Raw genomic sequence first — 15,903 nt, forward strand, 5'->3', positions numbered from 1 at the left:
CCTGTCAGAAGCAATGCCAGGGTGAGGGTGTCAGGAGAATGGCAGCAGGACAGTCCTTGAGGTGGAGCAGTGGCTGGAAACGGAATCAGCATTCTGCAGTCTCACACCGAGAGGATGACCAGCCCTGGACTCCTCGTGGGCCAAGCCAGCGTGGACTGAAGTTCTACCCCAGACGTGGAAGAGGCCACTCCAGTCTCTGCAGCAGATACGTGTGTGCTTGGCAGCTGTCAGGATCTAAAGAGAAGCAGAGAAGCTGTCAGCACAGCCCCCTCAGTTTCAGAGTTCCTAGGCTAAACAGCTCAGGCTGATTTAGGCTTTCACTGTAAGTCGCTTCGCCCAAAACTCCCTCTTAAGGGAACTGTATTGGATTTGCATGGCAGGGCTTTGGTAGAGGGAGGGTTACAGAGATAGCTTCTGTGAGAAGCTTCTAGAATCTTCCCCCATGCCCAGCAGAGCCAAAGCCAGCTGGCCCCAAGACAGACCTGTGGTTGGCCAAAGCAGAGTCGATCAGCAATGGTGGCAGTGCCTCTGGGATTTAAGAAGGGAAAAAAAACTGTGCACAGCATCAGCCAGAGAGAGGAGTGAGGGTTTATGAGAGCAACAGCCCTGCAGTCCCCCAGGCCAGGGCAGAAGGAATGAGATGAGGTGCCCCATGTGCTGGGGCAGGGATTATTTTTCAGCCTGTGGGGCCCAGGGGTAGCAGGGACCCACCTACAGCCCAAAAAGATCCATGCAGGAGCAGAGACCCACCTGCAGCCCATGGAGGACCCCAAGTGAGAGCAGAGGAAGACTGTGAGGACCCTCCCCCTGAGAAGGCAGAGACATGCTGTGATGAATTGATTCCATTCCCTGTCCCACTGCACTGCTGAGGGGGAGGAGGGAGAGAGCTGGGGAGCAAAGCTAAGCTGGGGAGCAAAGAAGGGGTGGTGAGAAGATGGTTTTACAATTTGGTTTTATTTCTCATTACCCTACTTTGACTTGATTGGTAATAAATTAAACCAATTTCCCAACACTGAGTCTGTTTTGCCCATGACAGTAGGTGGTGAGGGAGCTCTCCCTGCCCTTATTTCAATCCATGAGTGTTTCATTATACTTTCTCTTCCCTGTCCAGTTGAGGGGGAAAGTGATGGGGCAGCTTTGATGAGAACCTGGGATCCAGCCAGGGTCATCCCAGAGAGTTTTCCAGCCAGTCCCGGTGAGTTTTCTCCCTCCCTATAGCCCAAGCCCCTAACTGGACACCCAAAAGAGATGCCAGTACTAACAGGCAGAAGATTGGGCATCGGAGCCAGAGCAGGTTTCTGGCAGGCACAATGCCCATTAGAGAGGGCCCTGACACCCCCTGTTCGTGTGGCAGTGTCTGCCTTGGGGTGCAGGGTTTGCCCAGTGCTCCCCTTCTCTTCATGAAGAGGGTTAAGCTTTCCTGCCTCATGCTCAGTGCTTTGTGCTTTTATCTGAGCAATAACAAATAAATTTCTTTCCCGGGGTGGGCTTTGATAGAGCTGCTCATCAGCCCTCATCAGTTGTGTGTTCCCTGACCATGACAGTGCTGAATGTTTTTGCTGTGGATAGACCTCACTCTTCAGCTTTACCAGGCTCTTGGCTTTGGTGGCTTCATGTGGTGGAAATGATCTGAGAAAGAGCTGAGAGGTAACACTGTTATGAATACATTGACACCCTGGAAACCACATCTCAAACACCATATGCTGTCTAGTTGTCCCATATTAAAAGGGTAAAAAAGAAATAATCAGCTGTGAAAGATGACCGGGTCTGCCGTGCTGCAGATGGTGCACTGCGGATAGATAGCAAATTGTTATTACTTTTTTCTTACAATAGAAGCTAGGAAGCACCAGAAGAAGTAATTGGGCATCTGGTCTAAATGCAACAGAATAAATTACTTTTCACAATGCCCATAATTACACAGGGAATTCACAATTGACTTGACTTCACAATACCCTGTGACAATAGAAAGTATAAATGCCTGTTCTTGGGCAGCACTGAATTCCTCAAATCCAATTATGCAGCAGATGGTAAAAAGATGACATCAAAAAATAAATAAACACAAAAGGAGGATCAGAAGTTATTAACGATTGGTGCGTATTAATGATTAGCAGACTGACTTTCCACATTTAATAAAGTTCATGAAGTGTTGATAAAGTGCTGATATTCATAGACTGGTGACAGGTCTGAGCCTGTTCCTTGGCTGAGGACAATAGGGGACTTCCCTGTAGTGGCTTTACAGAAAATCTCTGAGGTTTGCTGCGCCTTTGCCCTCCGTTATTATTATCACAGGGAATCAGTGTTAATTCCCACTTCCCTGGGAGAGAAATGGAGGATACAGCAGCCAGCACAGACGTGACAAAGTGGATGGGAATGAACCCTCACAACAACTTTGGACGTTTCATTTCAGGAGACAGCTAACGTGAAGCAGCAGCCAGAAAGGCCTGGAGAGAGGACATGGTGGGCAAGCACCCACCCACCCTGGCTGGGAGACAGGGTCTGGGGGTGGAGGGGCAGGTCTGGCACTCACACCCTGCCCAGCCCTCCTCTAGGCCAGCCAGCAACTGTCGGAAGGGCAATGCTCACCAGGAAAAGCCCTCCGAGCCAAGCTGCAGTTGCCAGCTGCCTCCATAGGCACAGCTGGGTCACAGCTGGCCGTGGGAGGCTCTGGAGCAGGAAAAGGGAGCAGCCAGAAAGTGGGAGAAATAATTGCATGAGTGTTGTGTCCCAGGGGGGAACAGTCACAGAGGTCCAGGACCCCCAGGTCAGGACCCAGCTATTGCAGGTCATGTCATGCTTTCATAAATCCGTGAATGCTCACCTCACACTAGTTAACAGCTAACTAAAGTTTAGATTAGGGACACAAAATCCTTTGTGGGCTTCATTTAGTCAATAACATTTATACTCTACAAAGTATGGGGGAGATTCTGAACAGGGATATCATCAATCCAAACCTTTCCCAGCTGCAGAGGTCAATTCCTGGCGTGCTGGGAGTCCTTGCTGGTGTATTCCTCTAATGGACAGAGGAAGGTGACAGCAGGGTGACATACAGGAGGCTCCTGCATCATGGGCAGGACATCCTCTTGCTGCCAGCAACTCTCCCAGAACCTCCTATTTGCTGGGGGCAGGCTGGGACTTCGGAGCCTGCAGGCCAGGCTGCAGAGGTGAGGCTGGGATCTCGAGGCTGCTGCTGGATTTCCCCACTGAATTCTGAGTACGAGGCACTGCAAGGCATATAATACAATTTAGACGCATTAGTGCCTGATTTGTGATTGCAAATTGAGTTTTGCCTGGCCAAAATCCCAAATACTCAAATGATAATTAAATGTGTGTGGAGAGTATGCACTCTCAGTATTCATTATTTATAGACTGAACTCAGAAATGCAAAGCCATCACCTGCTCCCAAAGCACAGTCACTGAATTCCCAGGGCTGTCCTAAGTGGCACAGCGTGTTCTTTCCCATGTCCTGCACTGATCTGGCAGGTGTGTGAAGCCTGGGAATGCCAGCCAGGCAACAGTGATGCCTAGGGTGACCAGACACAAAATTCCCCAATCACAGCACAGTTCTCACCCTGCACAAGAAACACCCTGGAGCACAGGGAAAGGACACAGAGCCTGAACCACTTTGAAGTCGCTCAGAGGAAGGATGCAGAACAAACAGTGCTAATCGCCACCTGTTTCTGCTGTCAAAAAATTGGCATTACTCACTGATACCTAACACTGACAGAACTGAGCTTTTCAAATAATGTGTCTGAGGGTTCCTGTGCAGGCCAGAGCAGTGCTGGGCAAGCCAGGGATGCTTGCCTGGTGGCAAACACAGGCTATGGAGCAGTCAACATTAACACCAACAGCTAGCTCTGCAATAACCCGAGTGCTTCTCACAGCTACCGAGTGAGAATGGACCTTGCAGAGAAGACATAACTGGCAAATTGTTCCTTAAATCTGCTTGCAGTCACAGTTTTACAGTTGCCAGCTCTACCCTTGGCCTTCCTGAAGTTCCATCCCCATAATCAGATAGAGAGAGAAGGAGCTTTGAAACAGGACTCTGCTGGGAAAGCAGTATCAGGCTCACCCTGCTCCTCACCGCTGTGCACTGCAGCAGCAATGAAGCTCAGGAAAGAGCCAGTCCTGATCTGCCAAGAGCATCTGAAAAGCAGCACTGAACAACCCAGATGGGACCATTTTGATCACCTCACCTGCCATGAAGCTGCAGAGTTGATGTAAATTCTGACAAGGTTCAGTTTTCACTTAGCTGTACCTTGCCTTTTGCACACGCACTGCAGATTAGATCTTCGCATGGCAACGTGACCATCCTGGTCTCCCACAGCTCTCCCCAAGGCACAGACCACTTCTCCTATAACTAGGAAAGCCCTTTTGAAGTGCCCAAATAAAGACTAAATTTTAGGGGCCTTAGTGCCCTGAACTATGGATGTGCCCATGTCTGCACACATGCACGCACCAATATACTTTTGCTGTGGGCTGACCTCATCAAGGGCATGGTCTGAGCTGCCACTTGGGTCCAGCTATGCTACACAGCAGGACAACACGCCAAGGACATCAGCTGGGCAGAGAGAAGCCTCAAGAGTTCCCAAGTCTGCCCAAAACCACAGCTAGGTTGAGTCATCTTAGCAGCCCCTTGGAACCACAGATTCCACGTTTGCTTGACTCCTCCTTTCAGTCTGCATTGCTCACATAAAGTAGTAAATTACTGCTGTAAGGTAATGGAGGATGATCTACAGCTTCTTATTTCTCTACGGCTTCGTTAGGCACACTCAGTGCTGCCCTTCCCGGGGATGGAGCACACCCCATGCCTGTGTCTTCAGACACACCACGAGGAGCACCCTGGAGGGTCAGAGCACGCCCAGGGGCAGAGGAGCTGTGGGGCTGTGCTGGGGGCAGCAGCCCGAGTGCCGGCGTCTGTTGGTGACCGGCGGTCGTGACAGCAGCGCCGCTCGCGGCCGTGAGCGGCCGTGGGCCCGGGACTGGTGCCGCGTGTGGAGCCTCCCGTGCTGGGGAGAGCACACTGGGGCTACTGGGGTACAGCACACTGGGGGCTGCTGGGGTACAGCATGGGAACATCTGGCACTGGGGGCTGTTGGGGGTTCAGCACGGAAACATCTGGCACTGGGGCTGCTAGGGTACAGCATGGGAACATCTGGCACTGGGGGCTACTGGGGTACAGCATGGGAACATCTGGCACTGGGGGCTACTGGGGTACAGCATGGGAACATCTGGCACTGGGGGCTACTGGGGTACAGCATGGGAACATCTGGCACTGAGGGCTACTGGGGTACAGCATGGGAACATCTGGCACTGGGGGCTGCTGGGGTACAGCATGGGAACATCTGGCACTGGGGGCTACTGGGGTACAGCATGGGAACATCTGGCACTGAGGGCTGCTGGGGTTCAGCATGGGAACATCTGGCACTGGGGGCTACTGGGGTACAGCATGGGAACATTTGGCACTGAGGGCTGCTGGGGTACAGCATGGGAACATCTGGCACTGGGGGTACTGGGGGTGCCGCACGGGGACGGCGGGCGCTCGGGGTTTCTGGGGGTGCAGCCTGCGCCGGGGCGCTCGGGGTTGCTGGAGAGCGGTACCGGGAGCGCCGCGGCTGCTCCGGGGCTCCAGGAACAGGCGGGCGCGGTTCGGGCGGTCTCGGGGTACGGCCCGGGGCTGGGGGCGGCGCCGGCCGCTCGGGGCACGGCAGGGAGGCGGTGCCGGAGCCGCCGCGGTGCCGGAGCCGCTGCGGTGCCGCTCGGGGGCGGGCCGGGCCCGGCGGCCGTTCCGCCCCCCCGCGCTGCGGCCGGGGCTCGGCCCCGCTCCGTCCCGCGGCGCAGGGAGCCGGGCCGGTGCCAGGGCCGCCGCCCGGCCGGGCCGCAGCCCCAGCGCCATGGCCCGAGTCTCGGCGATGATCAGCCCGGTGCTGGTGCTCTTCGGCTGCGACCTGTGTCTCGTACGAGCCAGTAAGTGCGGCCGGGCCGGGCGGGCACCGGGGCTGCGCGTCCCTGCCGGGGGCTGCGGTCCCGCCGGGTACCCCCGCCGGCCTCGCCGCATCCCCGGCCTGGCCTTTGCCTCCATCCCCGAGGACTCCTCGGGCACCCCCGGGGCGCCGCGGCCTCCGAGTCCCCCGTGCCTTCGACCGTGTCGCGTCCCCTCCCCCGGGGGACGGCGCCAGCCGCGCTGCCTTTCCCGGGGGTCCCCGGGCTCCCCTGGGGCGGCCGCGGGCCGGAGCGGGCCCGTCCTGCCCCGGGCAGGGGCGCTCAGGGCTGGGGCCGGCAGGGGGACGGGGATCGTGTCCCTTCCTGCCGGTGCTCGCTGGAGCTCCGTGCGCCCGAGGCACCGCTGTCCTTGCGTCCTTTGACTCGCCGGGATGCCCCGCGATCAGCAGCCGCTTCCTGCTGCCTGTTTGCCCCTCGACAGGTCAGAGATATCAAATCGAATTGCGACTGCCAGACGTGTTCTGCTACATTCTGTTGCAAAACACGTACTGACGGATTCAGGAAGAGATGCAATCAGGGGTGTTAAAAAGGGGCCACTTATTTTTAGATGTGAAGTCTGGTGCTTACTCCGTGCTGCAGCAGTAAGTTGGGCAAACATCTGGGTGCCCTTGAGCAGCAGCCCCAAGGGCATGGGCCGGGGGGCAGGGGGGTTCCACTCTCCGGATCACAGCAGCCCGGGGAGAGCACCGGTGGATGTGTGCCCCGTGCCTTGTCCCTTGCAGCACCGCATGTGCCAGCATCCATCTCGAAGGGCATCTGTGTGGCCCCTTGCTGACCCACGGAGCCGGGATGCGTGGCATATATGGTCCCATGTCCAGCTGCCCACCAGCCACCCCTCCCACTGGCCACCACCCATCCTTCCTGCTGCCCTCTGGCCATCCCTCCCGCTGCCCTCTGTCCATCCCTCCCTCTGCCCTCTGGCCATCCCTTTAGCTGCCCTCTGCCCATCCCTCCTGCTGCCCTCTGTCCATCCCTCCCGCTGCCCTCTGCCCATCCTTCCTGCTGCCCTCTGGCCATCCCTCCCGCTGCCCTCTGTCCATCCCTCCCTCTGCCCTCTGGCCATCCCTTTAGCTGCCCTCTGCCCATCCCTCCCGCTGCCCTCTGCCCATCCCTCCCGCTGCCCTCTGCCCATCCCTCCTGCTGCCCTCTGCCCATCCCTCCCGCTGCCCTCTGCCCGTCCCTCCCAGTGTCCAGCCACAGGCTGCAGTGCTGCTCGCTCCTGCACAGCCCAGCTCTTCCCACCCCTTAATGAGGCCCAAAAGGAGCACACTGCTGTACAGACAGGACAAAACCTGTGCCAGGCCTTAAGTAAGTGACTGTGCTTTCTGTGGGGGTGCTCCTTTCGTAATATGGCTTGAACAAAAAGTGAAGCTGGATCATTTATAAGTGATGTAGAATCATTAGGAGTTAATGCATTGAGCTAAATGGTGGCACACTTTTCCCAGAGAGCCCAGCAGCATCTTGACTGTAGAGCCAGGATGTGTTGGCTTCAGAGTGCATGCTTTTTGGAGCCTTTGCATCCACAGACATTTATGGCAACAGCTCTGGCACAAAACTGCTCAGATCTCAGCTGCAGAGCAGGCTGGACAATATTAGATGCAATGTGGGGATTATACACAAAGCTTTGTCCTTTGGAGGTCTTGTAAAAACTCTGAGGTCTCACCTTGAATTTCACAGAATCCTGGAATGGTGTGCTTTGGAAGGGACCTCAAAGCCCAATTCAATCCATCCCCGTGGTGGGCAATGACACCTCCCACTGTCCCAGGCTGCTCCAAGCCCTGTCCAGCCTGGCCTTGGACACTTCCAGGGATCCAGGGGCAGCCCCAGCTTCCCTGGATAACCTGTGTCAGGGCCTCACCACTCTCACAATGCTTTCCAATATCCTGTCTAACTCTGGCCTCTGTCAGTGAAAAGCCGTCCCCTCCTTGTCCTGTCCCTTTGTCCAAAGCCCCTCTCCAGCTCTCTTGGAGCCCCTTTAGGCACTGGAAAGGGCTCCAATATCTTACCAATATCTTATTCTCTTCGAGGTGAAAAACCTCAGCTCTTCCAGCCTGTCTCCAGAGCAGAGGTGATTGGGATTAAACATTGCTCTGTGTGTCTAGGGTGAACTTCTCAAGTTTTGACTTCAGAGGCTTCTTGTCTTGTCTCTTCCTGACGGGTGTGCAAATCCCGTGTGCTCAGAAATGTTTTTTCTGCAGTTCATTCAGCAGGAAACTGATGAAGGAGCCCTGGTTCTTGTCATGCAGAACTGTAGCCTGGACACCACGGCTCCTGTCACACAGGCTCAGGGCTGCTGGCCTGGAGTGTGCACCAAGTGTCTTCAGGGTGCTTGAGGTGTGGGGCACTGACGAGCCACGTGCACTGTGGCTCCACCGTGCCCCCAGATCCTCTCACCCTTCTGCTGCCAGTGAGTGACAGTCCCTGCACAGGGCCTGTGCAAGCCCTGGCTAAATACAGCTGGAGCCCTTGTCAGACCTGTGTGCACTCAGCAGCATGGCTTGTGAATTGGTGCAGTGCCTTTGTTCTCAAATCATCAAGTGGCTCGGTTCCAGGGCAGTGTCTCAGCATCCCCAGCTGGGACAGGCTGGGTGCCTTGCAAAAGCCTAGAAAATTCTTGAGCAGAGCTGGACAGCTGCTACAAACTCCACCCACAAACTTCTGTGTCGCAGAGATGTCAGACCCTGTCTTTAATGTCTTCACGTACACTTAAAGGTTGGTAGTCAAACTGCCCCAATTGCGCATATTCAGGACTTTAAAAATTCTGTTAGATGTAAAAACCCCACCTAATTAATTACTGTTGATGTATTGTGAAGCACCATATCCTGTTCTTGTCCTGAGGCCAGCTGGCAGGGTCTGGTATTAAACTCATGAGTTCCAAAGGGGGAGGCACATCAGTGCCACCTGTGAGGAATGGTTTTCTGGCTTGTCCTAGCTTCCAAGCCATGCCCAAGAGTGGTTTGGGCACATATGGACTGGTGCAGACCAAATCAGGTCTTAGACCAGTCTCCCCCACTGGATTCTTGGGCTAGTCTGACCCCATTATGTTTGCTAGCACAAACCTAGCTAGCTTCCTAACTAGTGGTAACCTAGGACAACTGTTCTTATGCTCGAAGACAAGCAGAAACATGCAGCCCCCCATACACCCACACTTTGACATGCCTGTGTCCGGGACAGTGCAAGAGAGCAGATGTTTGCTGGCTGACAGGATCCTCCCTGAGCTGGGCTGTCAGCTGAGCCTGACCTGACCTGGCCGTGCCTGGGGCAGAAAACCAGACAAGGATGGAAAGTGGTCCAGTGGAAAAGAACCTGGGGGTGCTGGTTGACAGCAGTTAAACATGATCTGGCCAAGAAAGCTAAGAGCATCCTGGCTTATGTCAGCAGTAGTGTGGCAGCAGGACCAGGGCAGTGGTTTTCCCCCTGTGCTGGACACTGCTGAGGCACCCTGAATCCTGGCCACTCACAACAAGAAAGACATTGAGAGGCTGGAACGTGTCCACGGAAGGGAACAGAGCTGGGGAAGGGGCTGAAGCACAAGTCTGGTGGGTGGCTGCAAGTGTTCAAGAAATGGCTGGATGAGAACCAGCTACAAGGACGTTCTGTTTTCCAACTGGAATCTGGACCAGGCATAACAAAAGTGGGACAAGAAAAACTTCTGGACTGCTTCCAGTGGGGCAGGACCCCCTGGAATTATTACCTAACCAACTAACCTTTTAATTGGACAGTATATGATAAGTATACTAATCAAGTAACCTTATAAAAATTGTAGTTCTACTATACCACATACAATTTTCATCGTATTGTGTACCTGAAAGCTTTCAAGTACAGGTTTGCTTCTATATTCACTCTTAATGTTGTTGGGAAGTTCTATTCTATTTTCCAGGCTTTACTGGGACAGCCAGCTCTGCCTTCAGCATTGGCCTTTCCCCATGCCCTGGAGCATGGGGAGCAAGGAGTAATTCCAGGCAGAGGAGATGGCCAGATTGAGTCGTAGAGTGTGTTTGTTCCAAGGTGCCCCCTTTTTCTGTCACAATCAATATATCATTGCTGTGTCTGGGCTGCTTCCATGCAGTTCTGGGTGGTGTGCCAGGCGTTTGTGGTATGCCCATCCATGGGGCAGCCCCAGAGCTCTGCACCTGCCCAGTCCTCATGCACAGAGCAGGCAGCTGCCTGCCAGCCCAGGAAGCACCATGCTGTGCACGTGTTGCTGCTGGCAGGCCTCAGGCTTCTCCGTCTGCTGTGCCACTCCTCTCCTGGGGATGAGTTCACCAGGGAAGGGGCTCCCTGGAGCCAACATGCTGCCATTGGCAGGTGTTGGAGAGGCCCTGTGGTGATGTGCAGGGCTGAGTGCCTGTTCTGAGACATCTTCTTTTGCCTCTCCCCTGTGGTCCATGGCTCACCCAGACAGGCCACCGTCCCCTGTCAACGTGACTGTGACGCAGCTGAAGGCAAACTCTGCCACCGTGTCCTGGGACGTACCAGAAGGAGACGTGGTCATTGGCTACGCCATCCTACAGCAGGTATCCAGGGGCTGTCCCAGGGGCTGGGGACACTGATTACCAGCATGCTCCTGGGTCGGTCCCTTTGCCACAGTCCACGGCTCCTCTGGCATCTGCCTGAGGACATCTCTGCTGCTGAGCAGCCCTTGCCAGGCTGCCCCATCTGAGCCATCCATCCTGGTGGGAGGCAGAAGACTGTGGGCTGCATTGGGGATAGTCCCTCCAATAGCTTCCCTGGGATTTCTCCAGGTAGGGATGGTGCTTCAGCCATGACATAACCTTTCTTTGCTTGCCTTGCTCCACCTATGCAGCCTTGGGGGATGGTGCCTTGTCCAGGGAGGTGCCTGGTTCTGAAGCCATGCAGGTGTGCTGAATAGGCAGTGCTGGCCAGTCTGGCCCACCCTGGGGTGGCTGGTTGCCTGGGAAGGGAGGAGTGAGGGCACGGCTGGAAGCAGCTCCCAGGGGTGACAGCTCTTCCCTCTGGCAGAGGCAGGACGGGCAGATGCAGCGCTTCATCCGGGAGGTGAACACCACCAACCGTGCCTGTGTGCTGTGGGACCTGGCAGAGGATGCTGACTACATCATCCAGGTGCAGAGCATTGGCCTGTACGGGGAGAGCCAGGCTAGCAAGCGCGTGCACTTCCGCACCCTGAAGGAGACTGACCGCCTGCCCTCCAACAGCTCCAACCAAGGTGAGGCACCTCCCTGCAGGTGCTGCTGGTGGGGCCACGCCTGGAGGCTGTACAGCAGATGGGCAGGGATTCAACAACCAGTGAGGAAGGTGCTGGACTGAGCAGCAGGCTGCTGGGGACACACAGGCTTGTACAGGCTGCTGTTGTGTCTGTGTCCACAGTAATCTCCCCAAGCTGTGGTTTGCAGCCCTCCTATCCCAGGTCCTGGCACCTATTCAGCTGGGCAGACTGGCCAGGACAGCTGCTGGGGCCTGCTCAGCTGCTGCCTGTAGGAAGCCAGTACTGAACACTCTCAGATCTCCCAGTCTGCAGGCTACCAAAGGAGAAATGACAGAGCACCATGGTCTCCTTTACTACTCATATCTGTGTTGCCTTAGGGTTGCCTCCATGGTGGTCCATGAAAGAGAATCCAGGGATCCAAGAGAGATGATGCCCATAGAGGGCAAGGGAGTCTGTCTACAGCAGGAGACAGACCATGAGAGGGGTCTTGAGAGTGGCAGGGCAAGCAGATGGCTGACTTTCCTCAGAACTTCTTGTTAAACTGACCTGACCTACCCTGGTCACTCTGTGGAGGGAGACCTTAGTGGTTACTGGCATGCACTGTGCTGTCCCTACATGATCTCAAAGCTGTTGGAATCCCTGATTACCTTTGTAGCACAGATGGTTTATCTGACTCAGGAAAGCCACAGGATGCATGTCCTCTCTCCAGACAGGATGTCACCCCACACCCTCCCTTGTTTGGGGGAGATGGGCTTCTCTTCTATGGAGTTTCTCAGATCCTCCAGTTTTGCTGTAGTGGGAGGGTATCTGCTGCCAGCCCTGCTTGGGGTCTCTTCTCTGCAGGTGACATCACCATGGAAGGGCTGGACAAAGACCGGCAGCTGCAGACAGGAGAGATTATCATCATTGTGGCTGTGCTGCTCATGTGGGCAGGTGAGTGCCACGAGCAGAGTCCCGGCGGGCTGAAGGAAAGGTACAATGCATGGTTCACAAAGAGCATGTGGCTCAAGAGAGTGCAAAGGCACATTGTTGAGGGTCTGGCACCCTTTCTAGGAAGTCCACTGAGTCTCTGGAGGTGCTGTAGCCAGTGGGGTAAAAGGAGCAACCACAGCCACTGCTCAGCAGTAATGGCCTGGAGTATGTCCAAGAGCAGGAGACAGAATGGGACCTGGAATTACAGGGTGGGAGCATCCCAACTGACAGTGGCGATTGTGTTGCTTGGGTCAGAGATGATGTGACTGATAACACTACTGCACGAGCTGGTAGAGGCTGTGCCTCAGTCTGCTAAAGCTGTAAAGTGATGATTTGCTCCTGTGCAGCTCAGTTAAAGTCAGTGCAGGCAGCAGGCTGCCCTGGGAGCATGGGAGCCTAGGCAGTAAGTCAGCTCCTGACTGGTCACATGCAGCTGCTGTGAATGGGAAGTCATTAATCCCCTGCTCCCTTCCTAGGAAATGTGGATTTTGTAGTGGCATGTTGCCGAAATTTCTTGCCCTGGCCTTGACACTTTTCTAGGGAACTGGAAAAAAAATGTAAGATGACTGCTGGTAGTTTACACGTGGCACAGATTGATGTGTCAGGACGCCGGCTGTGAGGAGTCTAGCCCAGTCTGTGTGTGCCTGTGTGTTATCACACACACACTGGGGTTGAGTGAGTCCAGCATGGTCACACTTGGGGGCGTTGCTCCAGACTCCTGTGTCCAGGGTTCCCAGCTGTGGGACGTGCTGCATGAGATGCATGCTGTGAAAGCCTGACAGAGTGACTGACCCCACAGCCAGTGTGCACAAAGACAAGGGCTGGCCTTTGTGAGGGTCACAAGCACCAGCTCAGTAACTTCAATGACTTTCTGGAGGCCCTCCAAAACCCATCCAGCTGCCCACTGCCGTCACTGTCCCTGTTTGAGTGCCTCAGCATCTGCCTTTGGTGAGTGCTGAGCACCTCATGTGTGGCCCAGTGGCCTCAGCCACATCCGTGCCTGTCTGCCCAGGGAAACCGGCCTGGCCACGCATGCAGAGTACCTGGGGTGGTGCGAGCTGATGCAGGTGGGGCTGTGGGTTTGCAGCAGCCCAAGGAGCCCTGGGCACAACTGCCCTGCAGCTGGGATGCTGTGGGGAGGGGACACAGAGGCACCGCTGTGAGGGAGGCCCTCACGCAGTCTGTCTTTGGGCAGCGGTGATCGCCCTGTTCTGCAGACAATATGACATCATCAAGGATAATGACTCCAACAACAACAAGGAGAAGACAAAGCCGTCCTCAGAGCACAGCACGCCAGAGCGACCAAGCGGAGGGCTGCTGCGGAGCAAGGTGAGTGGGCAGGGCTGGCAGCAGGGATGGCGTGTGGCGTCTGCGGGGGCTCACAGCCTGGACAGAGCCCGGCTCTCTCCAGAAATGGAAACACCCCAGCTTGTGCTCTCACCCCCAACACTGAGGGCTTTCAGGGTTCAGTGAGCTCTGCTCTGTGGGGCAGTGTGTGTGCCTCATGGGTGATAGCAGGAGAAACAAGCAGACACAACAGCTGGGGCAGCTCTTGCATTGCAAGGTGGTACCGGACCTCTGACTGTAACAGACCCTTCGTCGTGCCCCTCCAAGGCTGCACCTCTCCTGCACTGATGGACAGGTCTGCTCCTGCCTGCTCAGGCTGGAGGGGACATGCTAGGCAGCTGTTCTCATGGCTCCTGCACGGGTCTGTCACTGCTCACTTTCTGCCTTCACTGCAGCTGCCTCTGGGTCATCACCACACAAGCCATTGCAGGGCCCCTTCCTCACCCTGATGGAAGCACTATGCCAGGCTGTGGATGGGGAGGGAGAAGGGTTTTGCTTGTGTCATCTACTGCCTCTGTCAAGGGTGGAAACTCCCCTCACGGTGTTGCCTGACTGCCCATTGATCCCACATCTTGGTTTCCAGCGGATGTCAGGAGCAGAAACTTCCTGTTTGGACTTCAAGTCCCTCGTTCCCTTCCTCCAGATTTTTCAGCTTGCTGATTACTCCTTGCAAAAGAGATTCCTCATCTTGGATCCCTACTCCAAACTGACCCTGCTCTGCTGAGATCTCCTGGTCTTGATGCCTGCCACAGGCTGAGGGGCTCTGGCATCGGGTCTGATCCCAGGGGTGCAGTAAAGCAAAAGCAAGGTCTTAAAGCAGATTTTTCTCTCATAGAAGAAATCTCCCTCAGTCAACATCATCGAGGTGTAAGTGCAACACCAGCTCTGCCGTCTGGGATCTTGGGTGTCCTGCCAGAGCCAAAGCAGGCCTTGGAAGAAGAGGCAGCACCAGGCGCGCAGCCTGGAACTCAGCATGCGAAGATCCATGTATCAGAACTCCCGCTTTCCTGAGGGCCCCTGTCTGGGGATGTGCACGGAGCCAGCTCCAAGCCGTGCATGCAGAGCATGGCCCTGCCCATCCCGCACACCGGGCCCTTCCCCTCTCCCGCTGGGAGCATGAGCTGAAGCTGAGCTGAGGCCGAGCTGAGGCTGAGCTGAGGCCGAGCTGAGGCCGGGTGGGGCCACCCCAGCGGCCAGGGTGGGAGGGAGCCCAGGGGAGCCGATGGGCTGACGCACTGGCCTGAGGGGAGGCCGTGTCCCTGTGCCCGGCTTGGCCAAAGCCCTGGGTGCAGCTGTGGCGCCAGACTGTGCCCAGCATCAGCGGGCAGACCTTGCTCTCAGCTGCCTCTTTGGCCTTGGGGGCTGCTTGCAGAGAGCAGGAGCTGCTCCCCTCAGGGCCATGGGGCTGGGGAAACAGGGCGGTGCAGGCATTGCCCAGCACTGCCAGGAGAGCTGTAGGTGGAAGGAGGGTTTGTCTGCGGGGCTGGGCCCAGCCAGCACAGGCGTGAGTGGATTGCTGCTGGAGAACAGGCTCCACTGCACCCTGTCATGGGCATGCAGGGGCTTCAAATTCCCTGTCTGCTGCAGAGGACAAAGACACGAGGGACGATGAGGAGCTAGTGCTGTGACAGTGCCTGGCCAGCCCGCAGAGCCTGCAGGGGCTGGGGCAGGGAGTGCTGGTGGAAGCCCCACAGGGCTGGGGGAGTGGGCAGTGCCAGGGCTGCGGCTGTGCTGTGGCCCCAGTGGGGCTGAGTGCTCAGGCTGTTGCAGGGGAGCTGCCAAGCACTTTTTGAGCAGCACAGTGCCTGTGCTGCCTGGAGGAGACAATGTGGTGAGGCCTGCAAGGTCTCACTTGGAGGAAGTGGGGTGAAACAAGGAGGCTCCCTGCTGCCCTGGCTGCTGCTCTCCCTCCATGCTCTGCTCTGCAGCCTGTCACAGACAGGCTCAGCAGCCCTGGACTCAAGTACCACAGGATCCAGCGTCTTCCAGGAATAAATCTCCCAGTAAAAGCACTTTCAGGACTTTTCCTTCCAGGTGCTGCTCAGCTCCTGCTGCTCCTGCTGCAAGACTAGGCGGGGAAGGGACGGGATAAGCGACTCCTGTAGCAGGGTCTTTTCAATAAAAGCATCCTGGCTCAAAGGCAGCATCAGAGCTGCAGGTCTCTGTGTGTGTCCATGCATGCACACATATACAAGTTCTTGAATGCATGTGTCCTGGAGATCTGTTCCTGCATGCTGTGCAAGAGCTGGAGGTGCTCCGTGGTCACCTTGCAGCCTTCTGGCCCTTGAGGGAGGGCTGCTGCTGCTGCAGTCTGGGCCATGTGGTGCTGCTGGGCCAGCTGCAGGCTGTCCCACTGAGGGTGACATCACGGCTGCTCCTCTGCAGAGAGCAGAGAC

The 15,903-nt window shown here is 56.0% G+C and overlaps 1 protein-coding gene across 3 annotated transcripts; it reads left to right on the forward strand.

Annotated features, from left to right (window-relative positions):
- Positions 1–5,638: 5,638 nt before the first annotated feature.
- On the forward strand, positions 5,639–15,660 carry FNDC4 (fibronectin type III domain containing 4). Of its 3 annotated transcripts, none has more exons than XM_063422001.1 (6): positions 5,639–5,964; positions 10,402–10,517; positions 10,984–11,188; positions 12,032–12,121; positions 13,356–13,489; positions 14,346–15,660. In XM_063422001.1, exons 1-6 carry the CDS (start codon positions 5,892–5,894, stop codon positions 14,376–14,378), a joined length of 651 nt encoding a protein of 216 aa, XP_063278071.1. In that variant the 5' UTR covers positions 5,639–5,891; the 3' UTR covers positions 14,379–15,660. The 3 variants fall into 3 exon arrangements, with proteins under 3 accessions (XP_063278071.1, XP_063278058.1, XP_063278066.1); XM_063421988.1 differs by lacking the exon at positions 14,346–15,660 and adding an exon at positions 14,091–14,318 and having other exon boundaries at positions 5,718–5,964; XM_063421996.1 differs by having other exon boundaries at positions 5,727–5,964; positions 14,343–15,660.
- The last annotated feature ends 243 nt before the right edge of the window (positions 15,661–15,903 follow it).

This window comes from Prinia subflava, chromosome 2 (genome assembly GCF_021018805.1).
Source record: "Prinia subflava isolate CZ2003 ecotype Zambia chromosome 2, Cam_Psub_1.2, whole genome shotgun sequence".
NCBI lineage: Eukaryota > Metazoa > Chordata > Aves > Passeriformes > Cisticolidae > Prinia > Prinia subflava.